General features: G+C 42.5%; 1 protein-coding gene across 1 annotated transcript; it reads right to left on the reverse strand.

Moving 5' to 3' along the window:
- Positions 1-1627: 1627 nt before the first annotated feature.
- IL18RAP (interleukin 18 receptor accessory protein) lies at positions 1628-20160 on the reverse strand. Its single transcript, XM_060235094.1, is given in 11 exon segments — positions 1628-1662; positions 1665-1985; positions 3223-3393; positions 6294-6431; positions 7274-7431; positions 12251-12353; positions 13353-13421; positions 14561-14735; positions 16828-17002; positions 19322-19589; positions 20091-20160. Coding segments are annotated over 11 exon segments (1683 nt in total).
- Positions 20161-22564: the final 2404 nt, after the last annotated feature.

Consider the following 22564-nt stretch of genomic DNA (forward strand, 5'->3'; position numbering starts at 1 on the left):
GGCAAAATTAAATGATGCCCCTTTATGGGTCATTCTATCTTATGGTCCCATAGAATACAACGGACTCCATACCCAGTTTGGCACCCCCCCCCCTCCGTTGGCACGCAGGGCAAGCAACCCCCTCTGGCCCCTCCTCCAGATCCAGCCCTGCTTGAATTATCTTGATCTTTGTCACCAGTGAAACCCTAAATTTTTTCTAGCACCTTCACAACTGCCCTTCCCAGTTTCAATCTCCTTCTGATTTCTTGGTTCCAGTCTCCCTTCAGGTTTCTGATGGAGCAAAGGACTAGAAAACCTTTAATAATTTCATCCCTACTAGACTCAGTGTTATCAGTTTCTCTTATAGAGCTGTTTCATTTACCATTCTCTTTTCAGGAACATAATCACATTGTTTGCATGATGGAAGTTTGTAGGATCCTTTGGGGATAGGGGAACATCATACCTGGAGTCCCTGGGGTCTTGAAATCACCAGCCCAGTCACTATTTCCTTGCGCAGGTTGCTTTATCAATTCCCACACCTGAAGGTGTGGTAAACTTCACCCGCCTCAGGCTTAACTGTCTTACACAGGAGAAGAGCCTATGTATCCATCACTCTCAACAGAGCACCAGAACACCCAGAAGCCTGTTGCTTGTGTGTGTGTGTGTATGGGTGTGTGTGTGTGTGTGTGTACAGCAGCAACAGAGACCAGTACTCAGAGGTCGCAAACCAGCATCCACAATCACAACCTTGAAGAATGGTGTACAACTGAAGAGTTTGTTTTTAATCTTTCATTTTATTTCTTTTACATAATTTATACCCAACCATTCTCCCACTGGAGACCCCAAAATATATTACATAGTTCTCTTCAATTTTATCCTCACCACAACCCTGTGAGGTAGGACTAGGTATGTGTATGACTGGCCTAAGGTCACCCAGAAAGCTTCCATGGCAGATAGGAACTCGAACATGGGTTTCCCAGATCCTAAGCCAACACTCTAACCACTACACAAGACTGCCCTTTTCTATTTACTCTATCAGGTGTATATTAGCCAGATAAAGTTAATAATAATAACATGCAAGGACATGCCATAGCACCATTCTATTCATCTCCTTCAGTATCACCAAGCAATGCCTTTTTAAAATATCACATTCCTTTTGAGGTAAATTATTAATAAATAAGCAAGACATAGCTTGGACTTAAGATCACAACTGTCCGTCTGCTTCTTTTGATAGCATTCACGACGTCATCAGTGTATACTGGGAAAAGAACACGGCATTTGATCCCGAAAGATTCTACAAACCCTAATGATGTTACCAGCCATGAAAACCTGAAATCTTTGATAAATAAGCAAGAGATTGCCAGATTTTAAGAAAGTTATATGAACATAAGAAGCTGCTATTTATTGACTATGACCACCAGTCCACCTGGTCCAATACTGTCATTACCAACTGCTGTCCATTGTCTTAATCAGAGATCCTTTCCAGCTTTGTCACCCAACATGCCCAAGAAGCCAGGGACTGAACCTACATGCAAAGCATATGCTCCACTGTTATCCCTCTTCCTGGAGAGTCCTCAGTTTAGGGAAGTTCTTTTTTTTTTCTAAATAGGTCTGCACTTCTTAATGTGGCAGTTCCCTGCTATCAGGCTTAGTAACTAGTGGGAGGAAAGTATAAAGGCTCTTATCCTCAGTTCCTTTAATGTGTTTCACTGGCATGTGATAGCGTAGTCTTTTCCAGAATTGCTTATTACCAGCAAGAGAGGTAGACATTTCCCAGGTAATCCTGGGCAAGATCCTGAGAGCTTTCTTCACTTTGCAAGGTAATGACTCTGGCTCCTGGCAAGGCTTGAATTGAACTAGAATGACCTTTATTGTTGGGAATTCCAGAGCAGTTTTGACTGCTGCTTCAAGCTCAAACATGGCTGGTCCACTGACATAGCTTGGACTTAAGATCACAACTGTCCGTCTGCTTCTTTTGATAGCATTCACGACGTCATCAGTGTATACTGGGAAAAGAAATTACAATCACTGATATATTCTATTATTTGTTTACTTCTTTTACTTATTGTCCTCCTTTTTCATTGAGTCTCAAGGTGGATTGCACAAATATTATATAAAAATGGCTTCTTCCATCTGAGTTCTTTGGCCATGGATGGTGAACAGCAGGATCATGAGAAATTAGTATGGCTACTCCATTCACATAGAATGTTCTGTATCTGAAGGAAACAGTTTGTGTTTAGGCTTGTGTGAGAGAACTGAGTCTACAAAGCCGTCATGAAAACTTAGGTGACATTGGCTGGGGGGAGGGATCGGGATGAAGTATGAAACTCCATCATACTGTCTCTTTAGGTACATACTCACACCTCAAAAGCAGGATGTACTCAAATGACAAAAGGCAGGTACTGGTTTTTATGTATGAATCCTAGCTAAAGACTCACCAAATGAGAATCATTTTGGTTCCAGTCCTTTCCCTAACCTCACCCACGTTTCCTATGGTTGTCCACTTCCCACTGTCCCATCTGTTTTCAAGATCATTCTTACTGGCACTGCAAGGCACAGTGCTGGGCTTGATTTCCCAAGCTCATCCTGTCCTCTCTCCCTCTAGAACCAAACACTGCCTTCAGGGCTTGAGAAGGATCCAACCCAGAGCCTGCATTCATCACCACTGCTTTCTTCCCTCCTTCGTAATCCAGCTCCAGGAATGTTTATTTTTAAAAGAAGGTTGCATTCAAAACACAGCGCTCTTTCCCCTGGCAGCTCTGGTGCTGCTTCCAGAAGTCAAGAAGAAATTGTGCCTCTCCTCCCATGGAGTAGTTGAAGGGGGTCAGGAGGGACAGAGACATTGCTGAAGAAAGGAAGCTCAGTCATCCCATCTTCAGAACCAGCTATTCTCTGGCCAGCTACATAACCTAGCTTTCAGGGATTTGCTTTGAGCACAATGTTGCTGCAGTGTGCCTTACAATGTGAGGAGATGGGTGAAAACACACCTTTTTCAAGCATCTCAGGTAAAAGTGATAAAACTACTACCTTATCTTTAATACTAAGTGATTGCTGGCCAAGGACAAACCATACAGTACTAAACTGCTGGCAAATACCAGTATTTTTGAGGCAGAAAGTGATAAGGCCTGGAATCCATTTTCTTAATATTAGCCAATCTCACCAGTGGGATTTCTAAAATTAAAATTTCTAAATTAAAAGATTTTTAAAAGAATGCAGCTTTTATTTAGCTATATAAGGTGTTACCTCCTCCTGGAAGGATGTCCCGTTCAATGAAACACAGCTTATACCCATATTTGTTTTCTAAAATCTGAGGAAGAACTTCCAAGGCAAACTGTTCCTCACTCAGCAACAGCGGATCTGGTGCAAGAAAGTCTGGTTTTGCATAGGATACAAATGCATCATATTCTTTGTCGTCTAGAATAAAAATCATAAAAATATAAATGGCATAATGAAAGAGCATATGTCCTGTGAAGAAAAGGAAAGATGTTCTGAGATGGTGGGGGGACTGCAGTGGCAGAAGATGAAGTCGCCTTGCTTTAATTCTCCCCTCTCAAAATACACAAGCACTAGCAGACATACTAAAGGGGCATGAAAAGAGATATGAAAGGACATTACCCTACCCCCAATGAGATGTTTCTATTACAAATCCCCCTTCAGCAATGACCTTATTAACAGCTGTAGGTCAATAGCAGAGAATCTTCTTTGCATTCAGAAGATCCCCAAATTCAATCCCTGGCAACTACAGTTAAAATGATCAAGTAGCAGGTAGTGAGAAAGAACTCTGATATGCTGGAGAGCTGCCATTAGTCAGAATAGACAATATTGATAGTAGTATATAGCACCTTCATGAGTTCAAGATAAAACAAGATACTGACCGTTTTCGCACACAGCTTACCTCGCAGTCACAATCCTGTTCCCTCCGCAGCGTCTGGTCGGATTTCCCACCATCGGCGCCGAAGTTACAGGAAGTGCCGCAGCTTTTGCATAGCAAACATAAACCGCTAAAACCCAGTTTACGTTTGCTATGCAAAAGCCGTGGCATTTCCTGTAACTCCAGCGCAGATGGTGGGAAATCCAACAGACGCTGCGGAGGGAACAGGATTGTGACAGTGAGGTAAGCTGTGTGCAAAAACGGTAACTGTGAAATCCCTGAAGCTCCCACAAGTATGGACGAACATGGCAGGGAAAATGCAGCTTCAGGAAAGAGAGAGGGAGAGAGTGAGTAAGGGGGGAGGGGGAGAGATTTAGACTGGAAACACAACATGAGGAAAAGGTTGAACACTTGCTATGTCAGACTTCTTCCTCAGCCTAACAACGAAACAAAAAAGGTTGAACCTGAGTTATGTATTTCCTAGTCTCTGTGGCCCACAGTGACTTTACTGTATCACTCTCTCTCTCAGCCACCCTATTCCATTTCTAGTCAGGGAGGGTTGACACTGGGATAACACATAGAAAAGTGACAGAATTAATAGTGGTTTTTTAAATACTCAGGATATGTACTGTTGGTTGGTTGGTTGGCTGGTTGCCCAGACACACAGATTAGGCTGAGAAACAGCCACTTCCCAAGACTGCCCAGTGAGACAGCTGAGCAGGGATTTTCATCCAGGTCTCCCCAGTCCTAGTCAAATGCCCAGTCCATGACACACAGACAGAAAATATCTTCATTGTTCACAAGCAAAGCACTACAATGAAACATCACCTCTCAGACATGTATAAAGGTAAAGGTAGTCCCCTGTGCAAGCACCAGTCGTTTTCGACTCTGGGGTGACGTTGCTTTCACAATGTTTTCACGGCAGACTTTTTACGGGGTGGTTTGTCATTGCCTTCCCCACAGACATGTATAGTAGCTCTCAAAATAGGTTTTTCAAAATCTATCGCAAACTAATAGATCTTCAAAATGAAACAAGAGTCCAGTGGAACTTTTAAAACTAGCAAAATTGATGATGATGATGATGATATTGGATTTATACCCCACCCTCCACTCCGAATTTCAGAGTCTCAGAGTGGCTCACAGTCTCCTTTATCTTCCTCCCTCACAACAGACACCCTGTGAGGTGGGTGGGGCTGAGAGAGATCTAACAGAAGCTGCCCTTTCAAGGACAACCTCTGCCAGAGCTATGGCTGACCCAAGGCCATTCCAGCAGTTGCAAGTGGAGGAGTGGGGAATCAAACCTGGTTCTCCCAGATAAGAGTCCGCACACTACACCAAACTGGCTCTTATCTAGTCTTGAAGGTGCCACCAGACTCCTGCTTTATTTTGCTACTACAGACCAATGTGACTACCCATCTGGAATTATCATATTTCTTCATATCACCAGTAGAGGCCACTATAATACAAGAGGCATAAAACAACAGCTTAATTGCTACTTTAGAGCAAGAGAGATGTACCTCTTCTGCTGTCACCATCTCTTCCACCCAAACAAGAATATGCATAATGTGTCAAAATCTATTCCGCTTTATAAATTTTGTATTGCTTTAGGAAGATTGCTATTTTTGTCACGGTCTTTTTCTTTGCTGGTTTTGTGCTGTACCGACTGTGTTCCCTGCTTTTGGTATGCTTTGCCCCAACAGCACTGCACAGAGTTTTTCCTGGAAGAGGCTGCCGGGAGAAGTAAAGGATAGAAAGAAGAACAAAGGAAAAGGAGATGGTGGTTGGTTGGCTGGTGGCTGGAAAAGAGAGAAGGAAGCAAGGAGCTTTCAAGGAGGGAAAAGAGAGAAAGTGTGGGCTGTAAAATGTCCCTGAAAATTATTGCAGCTACCGGGATTGAAACATCTAATTCTGGATGTACTGATAAAGAAATGGGGTCTTTCTTGTGCCTGAATGGGACCACCATCAACTTAATCTGGTTAAACCAAATTTACAAATGCCACATTGGAAGGTAAATGGAAGACATTACACAGCCATGTTAACAGGAATCTATCAAAGGCCAAACTATATATAATATGCACATACATGTACTGAAATGCCAATGTCTGTTTGGAAAAGTAGTTTCAGGAACAGTTTCAGTAAGTGCTTTACTTTTATTGCCTATTCCCATCTGAAGAATTCTAAATGTACCCACCCCACCCCCCTTACAACTGAAGCCGCATGGTTTGGGAAAGAAACTGGAGGGTTTAGTACCCTTTCCCTCTCCAGTTCATGTTCTTTTTGAATGAGCTTTTCCTTAGAAAAGTGGGATGGCACAACTTTCTTAAGCAGATTTTATTGTAGCATTTTTTTTTTGGCTCACGGGTAAAAAGACTACTCTTAAAATAATCAAGACAACTGCCAAAATGTCACAAAACATAAAATGTTATAGTTCTGAAGTTCTTACCACCCACGGTTTCATCTTTGGCCAGGTAATTTCGATACAGCAGCACTATTTCAATCCAGTGTTGGTAAGCAAGTACACTTCCCAAAAATATTCCGAACAGAGTAGCAATGGCACAACACAAAGTGAGCAGGAAAGGGACTAAAGAAAAAAAATAGCACTTAAAAAATGCAGCAGCTCTAAAAGAATGCAGGAGCTATAAGAAACTAAAACGTGGAGTTAGGAGATACCAATTTAAAACATGTATTGAACAATTTCCAGAACATGTACCTGCCTTTCTGCCCATACGAAGGCCACCAGGGCCTAAAAACAGATTGTGAGCCAGTGCAGATGGGCCAAGAATGAATGAAAACTATCATAAGCTACACTAGTCAATGTCCAGGCTGTAGCTTTTTGTAGCAACTGAAGTTTCCAAACACTTTTCAAGGGCAGTCCTGCATAGAGTACTATCCTACCAACAACAACCCTGTAAGGTAGGATAAACTGAAAGTGTGACAGGCCCAAAGTCATCTAGTGAATTACCATGACAGAGCAAGGATTCAAATCTGAGCCTCCCAGCTCCCAATCCAACACTCTAAACATTGTGTTATGATTTAAGTTGTAGCAGGGAGGAGAATGACATCTTCTTTCTTCCCTCTGAAGATCTTTGATAATTAGAGAACTGAATTTTCTTGAAGTAGGGTTGCCAGCCTCCATGTAAGGTCTGGAGATCTCCTGCTTTTACAACTGATCTCCAGCTGGCAGAGATCAGCTCCCCTGGAGAAAATGGCTGCTTTGAAGGGTGGACTCTATCACTCTATGGCATTCTACCCAGCTGAGGCCCCTCCCTTCCCCTCCTCAAACCCCACCCTCTCCTGGATCCACCCCCAAAGTCTCCAGGTGTTTTCTAGCATAGACCTTGCAACTCTGTCTTGAAGGCTACCAGATGAGCAGTGTCATCCCAAATGTGACGAACAGTATGGATGATTATTTGCCAGTGATACCTCTTTTCTTTCTCCTCTTCAGTCTGAATTGCCCCACCGATTCCCCAACAGAGTTTTTAGCCAGGCAGACAAAGACTGTGCATAAATCCTTTTCAGTCACTTCCTCCAGCCTGAAAGTGTCAATAAAGGTTTCATCTCCAAGTTCATTTGGAAAAAACCTACGTAGAATAAAAAGCAGGGTTGACAAGGAACAGGGCCACTCTGACAGTTGACAGGAAAAGTGGGAATTGACTCATCCTCCTTGCACTTTTCCTTATTCAAAAATAATTCATCTCAACTGCTTTGAATTCTATTATGTGAGCAGGGCAGGAGCATTTTGAACCAGGGCAATTGCACAGGGAAGAATATGGCAGCCCCAATCCACATCAAGGTGAACCCACAGTGATGGACAGTTTCACCTTCCAAGAGCCTCAGTCAATCACATTCAGAAAGTAGAATAGAATGTTGAAAAGGGGAGGGGGGGGAAGGAATTTGTCAGCTTAACTGCTGGCTAACTGACAGTTTTGAGCTTTGTTCAGTTTTAGTGAGAGAAAGGTAAGTGGGCAGGCCAGGAGTCTATTAGGGACTTTAGGTATTTTGAAGATAGATAGGGTTTAGGTGCTGTTCCTATAAAAAAAAAAAACCCTGAAGGTTGTATGCCTGCATTGTTTGTTTGTTTTTGTGTTTTTTTAAAATATATATGATTTTAGATATATTTTAATTGGTCAAATAATGCTTTTTTAAAAAATGTTTGCTACCTTGGGTATCCTGATTACACACACCCCTCTTTCTGTCAGTCGGTCTTTTCTCCTGTCTTTCTTTCTTTCTTTCTGGCTTTCTCTCTCTCTCTCTGTCATTCTTTCCCCTGTCTCTCTCTCTCTTTTCTCTCTTTCTGTCTTTCTGACTCTCTCTCTCTCTCTCTCTCTCTCTGTTTCCCTGTCTCTCTCCTTCCTTCCTTCCTTCCTTCCTTCCTTCCTTCCTTCCTTCCTTCCTTCCTTCCTTCCTTCCTTCCTTCCTTCCTTCTTTCTGGCTGTATTTCTTTCTTTCTGGCTGTCTTTCTCTCTCTGTCTGTCATTCTTTCCCCCCCTCTCTCTCCTTTCTTTCTTTCTTTCTTTCTTTCTTTCTTTCTTTCTTTCTTTCTTTCTTTCTTTCTTTCTTTCTTTCTTTCTTTCTTTCTTTCTTTCTTTCTTTCTGTGTCATTCTTTCCCCCTGTCTCTCTCTCTCCTTTCTTTCTGTCTTTCTGGCTTTCTCTCTCTCTCTCTCTCTTTCTTTCCCCCTGTCTCTCTCTCTCCTTCTTTCTTTCTTTCTTTCTTTCTCTTTCTTTCTTTCTTTCTTTCTTTCTTTCTTTCTTTCTTTCTTTCTTTCTTTCCTTCCTTCCTTCCTTCCTTCTCTCTCTATGTGTCATTCTTTCCCCCCTCTCTCTCCTTCCTTCCTGTCATTTCATGTTTTCCCAGGCTGAGAGCATTTTATATTTTTAGTTTTTTTGCTGTGTGATCCTTGTGCTTTTTCTTTATGTTTTATTTTTAACACTGCATTGCAAAATCCCACTATTCTCCTACCTTTCCTAAACAAAATATTGCAAGAGTTTTAAGCATGTTTGTACGTCATTTCCTGGCTCCACCGCTAAAGTCTCCTGGATCCGCCCCCGAATTTTAGTGGGCCACGAAGGAGGAGTATATAAATAACCGGGCCACGGGAGGGGAAAGTTTGGGAAACCCTGGTATAGTTGGTTACCTGTAGTGACCACTAGTGAACAGGCAGGTCTACCTTCTGAAGACTCTACTGAACCAGAAGGGGAAATTGAGACCGCACCTCAAGAAGCGACAGAACCTCCACTCATTTTAAGACAATCAGAAAGGAGCACAAAAGGGCAGCCACCACAGAAATATGGATACTGTGACACTGTGAGATCTATAGAGACTGTGAAACCTAAAGAGGAACCCAAGAGCTGGAAACAAGTGTGTGATTTACCTAATGAAGAAAAGGAGAAATGGATTCAAGCAATGGAACAAGAGATACTATCCATTTATGAAAAAGATGTATGGACTCTTACAATGCTACCTGCAGGAAGAAAGCCTGTTGGATGAAAATGGGTCTACAAAATAAAGTGCAAAGATGATGGAACTATAACTTGTACAAAACAAGGCTAGTAGCCAAAGGATATGCACAAGAATTTGGAACTTATTATTCTGAGACTTTTGCACCAGTTATCAATAGTGCTACACTTAAAACACTACTGAGTGTGGCATCATCTAGAAATATGCTCGTAGAGCACCTAGACATTAAGACAGCATTTCTTAACGGTGAGCTGTCAGAGGAAATCTATATGGAAATACCTGAAGGTTTTCAAGTCCCTGGCAAAGAGAACTGTGTTTTCAAACTCAACAAAGGACTGTATGGTTTGAAACAAGCCGCAAAAAGCTGGTATGACAAAATAACTGGACTATTACACCAACAAAGATTTGAGCAAGAGAAAGCTGAACCCTGCATGTACACTAGACTTAAAGATGGAGAATATCAATACATTCTGGTTTACATTGATGATTTGGTTGTGAGCTGCAAGAACAAAGAGGACATTAAAGACATTGTTGAAAAGCTGAACAAAGAGGTTGAAGTAAAAAGACCTGGAGATATTAAACACTATCTAGGAATACAGATTGAGAGACTCGAGGATGGAACCTTTCAACTGTGCCAAAGACGAAAGATTATGGATTTTATCGAATCTCTTGGCATGAGAGACTGTAAAGAATCTAAGATACCTCTTGAACCTGCATACCTGAGAGCTCAGGGTGGTCAACCACTCAAAGACATTGGAGAGTACAGAGAAGCTATAGGAAAACTCCTGTACCTGAGTAAAACTACCAGACCTGATATTACAGCTGCTGTTGGAATATTGAGCAGAAAAGTAAGTTCGCCTAATCACCATGATTGGAATGCAGTAAAGAAACTTGCCAGATACTTAAAAGGTACTATGGACTTAAGACTGATCATTGAACCTTCTGAGAATCCCAGACTAGTTGGATACATGGATGCCAACTATGCAGAAGAATTGTGCAATTACAGATCAACCAGCGGATACTTGTTCTTCTATGGAAATGGACATGTAGAATGGACTAGCAGAAAACAGACTATAGTTGCACAATCTACAGCAGAAGCTGAGTGTGTGTCAGCAGCCAGTGCCTGCAGTGAACTTGAATGGATTTTTCATCTGCTGAAAGACTTCAAGATAAAAGAACCTGTACCTATTGTAATGTTTGAAGATAACTAAGCGTGTATTGCTATATGTAAAGGGGAAAGTAGAACAGTCAAGTAGATCTATTTGTATTAAATGTGAGCTAGTGAAAGATTTACACCAGAAGGGGCTGATTAAGATAGAATATTGTTGTACAGAAGCTATGATAGCTGATATACTTACTAAGCCATTGCCTTGTGCTAGATTTGAACGTTTACGTGAAATGATGAATCTAGTTGATGTGAATGTTACAGTGAATAATGAGTAATGACTATTGAATGTATAACGACTTGCACATTAGGCATTGAGAAGAGGTGTTGGAAATACGTATCTGTTTTGTATGTTCTTTGCAATGTTCTAAAGTTCCAGTCATTATAGGGTTAACACTGTGCCTGATTCCCTATTGTCTGCATGACCTGGGAAGAAGATACTGACTGCTGTCAATCAAGGTCTAGAAATGGGAAAACCTGTTTTGTCTGTTTGGTCAGTTAGTCAGGTGACTTCCTTTGTTCAGGCAGAGAGGTCAAGAAGAAGGAGGAAGTAGCCTCCATTAAGCACATGATCTTCTATAGTGTTTGTTGTTTCACCTCCCAGTTCCCTTTCCCTGTAGAAATAAATGTTTTTGCTTTTTCATGTTAAATGCCTCTCAATGATTATTTGATCCAGTGATCCATCGCTCTGTTTGAGATAAAGAAAAAGAATTTCAAACAGAATTCCCTAAAACCTGGAACCTTCTGCATGCAAAGCAAAGGCTGTACCACTGAGCCACTGCCCCTCCCATAATCTGCTCACAATAGGTCAAGTAAAGGTCAGATGGCACCCTGAGTCCAGACATTGGCCTTATTGAGGACTAGAAGGCTAGGCAGTCCTCAAAAGACTCAATAATAAAAAATAAAGAATATATTGAAAAAGAAGTTTGTCAGGTGTGAAATTTAAGTCCATGGAGTGTTGTCACCCATACAGATGGAGATGGAGTGTTGTCACCCATATAATTACTTTTTAGAGCAATGTAAGGTGTCTGGTGTTTCAGTTGTAGAATTCCTGTATAGTTTAGGCTGAAGCAAAAGCGGAAATAAGACAATGGAAAGGTCAGCATCTGTAATACCAATCTGAATGTAATAATGAGATTAATTTAGTAGTCCAGCAATTGAATGAGTGAATAATGGCTATGCAAGTAATGTGGGATATCTCCCTGATCATTCTGGAAAAAAGGAAGTTTCCTTGCAGCTTTCCATGTAATTAAAAGCTAGAGCAATACAATGGGATTTTCTTCGCAAAAAGAAATGAAAGTGATATGTGTATGGTAATGCGTATGTTTTGTTTTTTCTGACCCACCACTGCTTCTTGTCAAAAAGACCTGACAGGGTTTGGGATGGGGGGGGATGTTTATTTTAGGTCTTAAACTGCTTGGTATGCACCTTGGATAAAGGTTCTGTCACACCGTCTTCACTGTTGCCTGTCTCCAGCCAGAGGCTGGATTTTTTATGCTTCCCTGTGCAATGTCCTTGCTTTTTTATTAAGGGGAAAATACCCTCTAACTGCAGATATAAGTTTTCTTAACTGGAAAAAGAACTACTAGGACTGAGCTGGAAATATACATATTCTGCCTATATCCTAGAAAATGAATGGGGAAGAGACTTCACTTACACCACCATAATTCCGACAGCACATGTTAAAAATACAGTTTTAATAGACTCTTCTTTTTTCAGTTCTTAGCACAATGAAGATGTTGATCTGATTGTTTTCAAGTTAAATTATTCCCATACCTTTTCTGGTAAACCAGTTCCTTTTGTCTGTACCATTGTACTAAAGATGAGGCAGTACTATGAAATCCAAATTTTACTTGGCATTTAAGCTCAAGAGGTTGCCCTGGAGAAACAGGAAACACACACCAAAATCAACAAAGATGTTTCCCACACACACACAATGCACTAACAGCAGGGGAAGCTCCTAAATTACATATAAGGTATCTATTTAGAGAAAAAGGAAGCAGAACCAGAGAAGAGTAAAACGAGACAACTGAGCCATGGAGAGGCTTTAAAAGCACAGAGATGGTCAAGAAAACATTTCTGGTCACAGTGCTGAACTTATATATGCTTTACCATTAAATCAATAAACACATTGACCCCGTATTCGTACCCACTCTACTTGTTAAAGGTTAAAGGTTTCCTCTAGGCTTCCCAATCCCCAGGTCCCAGCGGGGGATCCCCTGGTTTTACAGGCTTCCCCCCTCCCCCAGCCAGCTGGCCGGCGGGGGAAGCTCCACCCCCACAGCCATTATGCACCTCCAGGAACGATTCCCATAGGGAATGATGGGGAATTGATCCGCGGGTGTCAGGGGCTCTGGGAAGGCTGTTTTTTGAGGTAGAGGTGCCAAATTTTCCATATAGCATCTAGTGCCTCTCCCCAAAATACCTCCCAAGTTTCAAAAGGATTGGACCAAGGGGTCCAATTCTATGAGCCCTAAAAGAAGGTGCCCCTATCCTTCATTATTTTCTATGGAAAGAAGGCATTCTAAAAGGTGTGCTGTCCCTTTAAATGTGATGGCCAGAACTCCCTTGGAGTTCAATTATGCTTGTCACACCCTTGCTCCTGGCTCCGCCCCCAATGTCTCCTGGCTCCACCCCCAAAGTCTCCTGGCTCCACCCCCAAAGTCCCCAGATATTTCTTGAATTGGACTTGGCAACCCTAGTTTCCTCCAACTTAAGTGGCTCCTCCTATGGCAGAAGAGTTATTTAAGCTGGAGGAAGAATCCTTGGGCTGGAGGAGCTTTCTCTAGCCTAATGTAGGATACCATCCATAATAAATAAGTAGTTATCCTCTTCCTAGACCACAAAACAAGGTTAAAAATGTAATCTGCCAGTTTACCAAGGTCTGCTTCAAGATTCTTCTCACCAGCAGGATCCAGAACTATTGGGGGGTTGTCAGAGTCTTTTGCTGCAAAATGAGAAGAAGCATGTGAAACTATAAAATATGTTAGGAAAACTATAAAATATGTTATTTCAGCACTCTAAGCCACTACATCACACTGGCTCAACAGTCAATGGTCCCCACACAGTGACTAATTTGGATTGCAACTGGGCTGCTCACCGAAAGGGGCTTCCACCTTCCCTCCTATGTGATCTTCCCAACCTGCAGTGGTCTCATGAATACACTATTTCGCTCTTTCCAGAATAGTTTAAGATTAGCAACAGGAAGGGGAAATAATGAAGCCCCTTCTTCACACATAACAGATTCATAATCTGAATCGGACATTGTACTCATAAAAATTGAGGAGAAACTGCACACTAAGGTTGCCAGGTCCCAGAGGGGGATCCCCCAGTTTTGGGGGCTTCTCCCTGCCACAGATCAGCTGGCTGTCAGGGAAAACCTTGCCCCTAAACAGAGACATTGCCGTGCAATGTCCTTGATGCAATGACTTCACCTGGAAGTGAAGTCATCATGTTGGGCACACTCTGGTTTTTGGGCAAAACTCTACGGTTTAAGCCCAATTTTACCATAGACTTCCCCCAAACCAGAGTGTCTCCCATGCAATGTTCCCGGCATGATGACATAACTTAAGGTGATGTCATTGCATTAGAGATGTCACATGACTTCCCTACCCACTGTCAGAACAGCCCCTAAATCACTCCACCAGAGCAACAAGGGGACCTGGCAACCTTATGCATGACCTTTACACAGGACACAAATTCAGCCCATGTACTCCATAATGTGTGAACAGCCTTTGTCCAACTGAAGCAGCTCTTCTACTGGAGCAACAACCATTTCAGTTGCAGGAAAGTTCAAGATTTGCTTAGGGGAGTGGCTGGATATAGGCCAGTCTCTTAGAACATATCCTGAGTTTACTGACCTCAGAACTACCTCCAAATAAATTTATGTAAAAAGCATTTGAAGCAGTACAACAGAAAAACAACGCATTCTGAACATGTCCAGTTAAAACAACCACACATAATAAGAGAGAAAGTTTGAAGTGAAAGGTCTAATAGAAATCATATGAGGCAGAAAACGAATATAATATAGTCCAGTGCCAGAATATAAAGCATGACATATATGGCTCAGAACTCTTATTTACTTACATGTGACAACCACCTTTACTATCGTTCTCATATTCCACCAGGTATTTTTATCCATAAGCATATAATCACATGTGTAATTACCACTATCTCGGTCATAGGCTGGTTGTAATAAAATCTTATCATGCCGCAATTTCAAGCCCAGTCTGTTCTTTTGAAGTTTTAATTGTTTTCCATTCTAACAAAGGGAGTAATGCATATACACATTTAAACAGCAACCGGCCACTGACAGCAGCTAATTCTCTTACAAGTCCTCTCCTCTTACTCTATTTCTCAATTTCCAAAATAGTTCATCTAAAAGGATCAGAACAAGAGAAGCTCAGAAAGGACATTCCTCTTCTTCTTGCTTCCATCTCTTTCCCTCATAATACTCCTCCCTCCCCCATTTTAGAATCACGTTAAACATCGCATTCACCATGAGGATCGGCATCATCACAATGACAAGCTCCTGACTCACAAATTCATATCATTCAGGTTGTGAGTCAGGGGCACCAAATCATCACTGAGAAGGGTGGCAGGCAGGAAAATTCATGACAAAAACAGCTCCAACTTACTCAACATTTTATATCAGTGCTAAGGGCCAAACTAGATGATATATAAGTCAGCTCCCCCAAATTAACTTGCAAACGTATGTGATACTGGGGAACTATGTTCCCAAATGTGTGGGGGCTTGAAGCAACCAAAGGGCTGCTTGCCCCATCATGGGGCTGTACATGTATTGTACCAAGCCCCGGATACAACATGTATGCCAACTCTTTGACTGTGCGCATACGCCTGCACACACAAGTTGGTTTACACACTCTATAGACATGGAAGGAGCAATCCAGAGTAGCAAAGGGGTTTGATAAAAGGAGTAAAAGGACAGGTCCTCTTGTGGATCAAAAACTGGCTGAGTAATAGGAAGCAGAGAGTGAGTATAAATGGGCAGTCTTCGCAGTGGAGGACGGTAAGCAGTGGGGTGCCGCAGGGCTCGGTACTGGGTCCCATCCTCTTTAACTTGTTCATAAATGATTTAGAGTTGGGAGTGAGCAGTGAAGTGGCCAAATTTGCGGATGACACTAAATTGTTCAGGGTGGTGAGAACCAGAGAGGATTGTGAGGAACTCCAAAGGGATCTGTTGAGGCTGGGTGAGTGGGCGTCAACGTGGCAGATGCGGTTCAATGTGGCCAAGTGCAAAGTAATGCACATTGGGGCCAAGAATCCCAGCTACAAATACAAGTTGATGGGGTGTGAACTGGCAGAGACAGACCAAGAGAGAGATCTTGGGGTCATGGTAGATAATTCACTGAAAATGTCAAGACAGTGTGCGTTTGCAATAAAAAAGGCCAACGCCATGCTGGGAATTATTAGGAAGGGAATTGAAAACAAATCAGCCAGTATCATAATGCCTCTGTATAAATCGATGGTGCGGTCTCATTTGGAGTACTGTGTGCAGTTCTGGTCGCCGCACCTCAAAAAGGATATTATAGCATTGGAGAAAGTTCAGAAAAGGGCAACTAAAATGATTAAAGGGCTGGAACACCTTCCCTATGAAGAAAGGTTGAAACGCTTAGGGCTCTTTAGCTTGGAGAAACGTCGACTGAGGGGTGACATGATAGAAGTTTACAAGATAATGCATGGGATGGAGAAAGTAGAGAAATAAGTACTTTTCTCCCTTTCTCACAATACAAGAACTCGTGGGCATTCGATGAAATTGCTGAGCAGACAGGTTAAAACGGATAAAAGGAAGTACTTTTTCACCCAAAGGGTGATTAACATGTGGAATTCACTGCCACAGGAGGTGGTGGCGTCCACAAGCATAGCCACCTTCAAGAAGGGGTTAGATAAAAATATGGAGCAGAGGTCCATCAGTGGCTATTAGCCACAGTGTGTGTGTGTGTGTGTATATATATATATATATATATATATATATATATATATATATATATATATATATATATATATTTGGCCGCTGTGTGACACAGAATGTTGGACTGGATGGGCCATTGGCCTGATCTAACATGGCTTCTCTTATGTTCTTATGTTCTTATGATAGCTGACGTTTATACTTAGGACCCCAAGTATTTCTATCCTGAACAATAATTAATAATTTTATTAAGATTTGTGCACTCACAAAGATTCACAAAGATACTAATAAAAGGCCAAAGAGATATATTCAAAACTTTTGAGAATAAGTTTTCTCCCAAACAAGCATTTTTCATTGTAGCTGGCGGAAAAAGTGAAATAAGTCCAGTTTTCCTTTTGCCTACTCCAAAGACAGTGCTGCTCACCTTGTACCATTTAACTGCTGAGGTTTGAAAATGACTGTAACAGCTTTTCCCAGGACAAGCAATAGACTCTCCATTTTCAACAATCAAGCGCAAGCTACTCCTGAAATTTTTTGAACAATTAGCCATCTCTTTTGTTTGAACATCCACGAAAATATCGACACATAAGTGTTTTCCCCTGCATGACACAGAAAGGAAGTTCAGCTGAAGTCACCAGTAGAATTATATTGGGTAAAAAGAATAAAACCTAATTTAGAATGTGTTGCATTTAGGCTGAAGTACAGCAGTTATCAAGACGAAGTCGAGAGCCCCTTGGTAACAAAATGGCTGGATATACATTTCAAACAAATAAAGGAACAAACCCGCCAAAATTAAGTTAAACACGTGCTTTAATTTCTCCACTGATACTTAAAGGAAAGGTCCCCTTTGCAAGCATGTCGTTTCCGACTCTGAGGTGACGCTGCTTTCACAACGTTTTCACAGCAGACCTTTTTATGGGGTGGTTTGCCATTGCCTTCCCCGGTCATTACACTTTCCCCCCAGCAAGCAGGGTACTCATTTTACCAACCTCGGAAAGTTGGAAGGCTGAGTCAACCTCGAGCTGGCTATCTGAACCAGCTTCCGCTGGAATCGAACTCAGGTCGTTAGCAGAGGACTCCCACTGCAGTACAGCAGCTTTACCACTCTGTGCCATGGGGCTCTTAAAGGACCTAAAAGCTTTAGCTAAATAAATAAGAGTACAATCCTAACGGGGGACACGAAAGTGCTTTGGGAGTGGACTTACCGCTACGTTGGCGGAAGTAGAACATACGCCAGTGGAAGAGCAGCGGTGCCACAGCAGAGGGGAGTTACGTGAGCGCTGCTCTGCTCAAGTGCCGCCCTGTGCTGCTGCTGCGCCCTTCCTTTGGTCTGCCCTCTGCCGCTTTTCCAACCCCTGGCAGGGCACAGTGTGGTAGCTGGCCTGATGTGGGGAGGTGGGTCAGAGACTGTCCCTTTAAGAGAGTGGCTGGCTGAAACGCAGGCTGCTCCTCCAGCTACCGCCCCTGCAGGTGCTCTTGATCTCTGTCGCCATTTTGCAGGTGGAAATCCAACACAGAGGCTTCCACGTATGTTGCTCCACCCCCCCTCCACTCACTCAGCTGTTTCTGCCTGCTACTCTGAATGGAGCCCTGCCCACTGCAAGACTGCCCAGCACACATCAGGGAAACTGTTGCACTCTGTTCTGGAAAAATAAAGTCTGATCTGCACCCTCTGTTGTCTCTCCTGCTTGGCATCTGCTGCACATTCCCTGGGCAACCCCCCCTCCCCACTCTGTCAGTGGCCTTTCCGAGGGAATGCCCGAGGGTGGGCAGACTTGGGTCTTGGAATCTTGGAGGGGAGAGCAGGCTATGAGCCGCCACGCTGCCCCCGCGTGGCTGGACAGGGGAGGGGGTTGCCACCCCTCAGCCTGCCCAGCCTGATGGCCTACCCAACTCCACAGGGCTGTTGTGCGCAGGGCACAAAGGGTGGGGCTGATGAAGTGGCTGCATGCCCAGCGGCTCACACTCTGAGTTCTGCGGCCCTCAGGGGAGGTGTTCCTTGCACATAGCGGGGGTGGGCAGCAGGGCAACACCGGGGGGGCTCTGGGTGGTGATGGTGAGTGTCTTTTGGACATGGTAGTTTGCCCACTCTCAGACACACATTCCAGCCACTGTTTAGAGCAGCGAACTCCTGCACTTTGCGGTTCTTGTTTGTCTGTGCATGCTTCTGCCTGTCTGTCTGCCATAGGCAGAGTCTCTGACAACAGGAAGGTGTGTGGGGATTGACGGCCTCTCAGGTGTGGGCTTTCCACCCCCTCTCCCGGTCACATGCAAGGGGCTGGCCAATCCCGCCCCACCCCCGCCTTGCCACCAAGCCAGGCTTCTCGTGCGCGCATGCCCAGCCTCACTCCTGTTCCCTCCCCATGTTGGTGGGACATCTCTCCTTTGCCTTTGATGGTCTGCCCATCATTGGCTCCGTTCTCTGTTTTGGGGCGGGTTGGGGATGGCTATCAGCCTCTCCTGAGTTGCCTCTCCCCATCCCTGACTGCCATGAGCCGCGGTGCATGCACCAGGACTGGCCAATGGGGGGGTGGGCTGGCCCTCCCCTCCAGTTGCCTCTGCCTCCCTTGCATGCCTATGCCAATGGCGTTGCCATGGCAACCGTCTCCCTCACGGCAAGCTACGCCTCTCCCCTCCCCACGCACCAGCATGCTGAAGTCCTCAGGAAGTCTACTAGCGGCACGACAGTTACCCCACAGCCGGCCACCACGTATGTCTGGATTGAGCTGTAAGCGTCCTAAAGTATTATAATAATTATAATAAGGAGGCAGATAATATGATTCTATAAGATTATATATTATATAATATATAATATGATTATATATGTGATTATATATAATATGATTATAATAAGGAGGCAAATAAGTTGATGGGATTTTTAAAACATTACAGAAGGGATTTTTATACCAGTAACAAACCTGTTCGTGCAGATATATGTTCCGGAATCCTGAACCCTTATTGGATTAAACCAAAGAACATCTCCGCAATAAGTAGGATTTACTGTTCTATGGTTGAGAACCTTTTGGATTTTGCCATCACTTGATTTCCAGAACCACTCTACCTGACTACCATAAGGGCAACAATTATTAAAGATTGAGACATTGTCCTTAGGAAGCAGATCACATGGTAAGACAAACACCTGGTCACTAATGGCTCGGTATCTCACGACAGCGCACTTGTGAAGACCTCCTGAAAAGACAAACATATCACTGCAATTCAAGAAGAACATGGCCATTGTTAGTAGTCGTGAATAGACTATTAATTGTTCCTTGCAAAAGAACTGAGACAATTGAGAAGGAATCACTTTCTAACTATTCCATGGCTGTTCTACAGATAATGCTGAAATATTATGCTGGCATTGAGCAGAGGTCTAAGTGTAAGATGGAATTAGAGACTGGAGGATGTGAATAGTTGTGAAAACAAAAAAGTCTATGCTGCTAACATTGAAAAGATATAAAGGGAACCCATTCAACTGGGAGATAATTATTTGAAGACCTTCCTTGTGAAAATCAGGCCTTACATCAAGACATCCCAGTACAGAGAGGGCCATTTTTCAAACTTTCAAGGTTAATCTTTTAAAAAATCAACCCATGTGGAAAATCAGATACTACAATGCCATGAAAGGACCATCCCATCCCAGACAACAAGCATTTGAACTGTGCTAAGCAGCATACTACAGTATCTTACCTGGACTGCTGAATCCTGTGGCCTCTGTTCTATTCATTAACAGCAGAAAAAGCCAGCAAAATGCTAGCATTGTTCCCTAATATTGCTTTTCTTCAATATTTATCCTTCTGGCTTTCATGGTAGAAAATAACTTCATGTGTGGGAAAACTCCAACTGTTAAGAAAACACCAAATGTGGCACTTAGTGAATCTTAGGTAACTTGTTCAACCAGAAAGATTTCTTACATGAGCATATAATCAACACTTCAGAATCCAAGATTGGTATAGTGTTAATATGGAAATATGTTAATATGGAAACACGAAGGTGCTTTTTCCTGAATCAGACCACTGGCTCAATTGCTGACTGCCATCTTCTCTGGCAATGGATAGCCAGAGTCCTTGGCAAGGGTCTTTCCAATTCTGCTACCTGTGGCCTTTTATACACATTTTAACTGCCTCCACAGCACAGTCAGGAAACCAGTATTGGGGAACAAAGTATATAAACCCATACCGCTGCAAGTTTAGTGTAATGATTGAGCGTGTTCTATAAATATGGAAATTCGAGGTTTTCTACACATTTCAGCCATGAGCTCATGACCAAAGGACAGCCTACTCCCAAGTTGGCAATAATAGTACTGGCCTACCTTACAGGTTGTTTAAAGGATTACTGAATAAATCTGTGGAATGCATTCAAGTTTTAGAAAAGGCACTCTTGGATCCTTTTTCATTCCATATGGCTGTAAATGGAAGCCAAAGGAGTTTATATGCATAGACATCCAAATACCACAGTGAAGACATATATACATCAAATATAAACAAATTCCACAGTGAAGGCTTCAGTGGGGTAGGGCAGGATATAAATCAAATAAATAAAATACATCCAAGATTCATCTGGTATGGTTCCCTATCTTGAACCAACTGATCTGGCCACATGGATCCATAACCAAGTAACCTTGAGACTAGACTACTGTAACACCTTCTGCATTCAAGACCATACTTGAAAACAATCCAGAAACTTCAGCTCATACAAAATGCTGCAGTCAGTGGAATGATCTTTTTATACCCATTCTGCAATCACTTCACTTGTTGCCAGTTAATGCCTGAGTTCAATTTAACACGCTGATAACCTTCCCATGACCTAAGATGTACATACCTACAGGACCACCTCTGCTATTATGCTCTCTGTCAGTGCCATTAATCTAAACAACACTTTTTGATGATCCTTTCCCACAGGCAAGTCAGATTCGTCACAGTCCCTACTTGAGCCTTTTCCCCACCTTCAACCTTCTGAAACACCTTGCCAGAGGAAGCTGGGAAATCCCCTCTCCTTCTGCAAAAAACAAAGCTATTCAGAAGAGCTTTTTTGTCAATTGTGGTACTGCATTAATATTGTTTTATACATGTTTTATTGGGCTTAAATATTTTAATTGTGACCTACCTCACATCTTTTTGAGAATGACAGACTGAGAGAGTCCCTGGAGAATCCCTCCACTTATTCCATGCAAATTCTTTATAAAAATCAGCAATTTTTTTTCTAGGACTTACTATAGGATGGGAAAGGGCAGGCAGAGTGATACAACCTGATCTTGTCACATCTTGGAAGCTAGGAAGGATCAGTACTTGGAAGGCAGACCAGCAAGGAAAGGCTCTGCAAAGGAGAGCAAAGGCAAACCTGCTGTTTTTCACTTGCCTGGAAAGCCATCGGTCTATTGTGACTTGACAATATATACATATATACTAGAAGATGGATCCATACAGGAGGAGGGTGATTTGGTTTCCCTGCGCTGGTGGCCTCTCACAGGATCTTCATCCTCACACAAGTGAATCAACCGGCAACTAGTTTTAATAGAAAACAGTATGACTGGCAAATTAAAACGAAATACACCACTTATTTGACCAGCCAGGCTGCTCTAGGATTCAAGTATAATAGCTGAAGTTAAAAATTACAACTTTGAAGAGCAACAAATGTCCTGAAGAACAGAGTGGAACTTTTTACAACGGAGTCTATTTCAGCACTATCACTTTAAATCAACCCAGGCGTCAGTTGATCGTCTGTGAAGCTTTGGAAGTCTGAATTGAGATGATTTTTGCACACTTAAATGGACTAAAGAATATAATGAATTTTACAGTAAATTATAGTATTTGTATTATAATAATTATTGTAATTTATGAATGTTTATGAACTGGATTTCTGTGGCTGTGTCAACGTAGAAAACTAATAAAGGATATTAACTATTGATATAGTATATGCACTGAGTGCATCTTCGTTAATATTCCACAGTTATTTTGATGTTTCTCTGCCCTAGGATTCAGTCATGATATTCAACGGCACATACTTATTATGCTGGCAACCCACATAACATGGAAAATATTGGGGATGCCAGATACATTTTTTACTTCATTTTCACAGGTAAAACATACATATTAGAGAAACTTAGATTTAACCACTGATGCATGGCCCTTTTACATGAAACAGAGGTATACAAATAGCTATAT

This window comes from Heteronotia binoei, chromosome 3 (genome assembly GCF_032191835.1).
Source record: "Heteronotia binoei isolate CCM8104 ecotype False Entrance Well chromosome 3, APGP_CSIRO_Hbin_v1, whole genome shotgun sequence".
In the NCBI taxonomy this organism is placed as follows: Eukaryota; Metazoa; Chordata; class Lepidosauria; order Squamata; family Gekkonidae; genus Heteronotia; species Heteronotia binoei.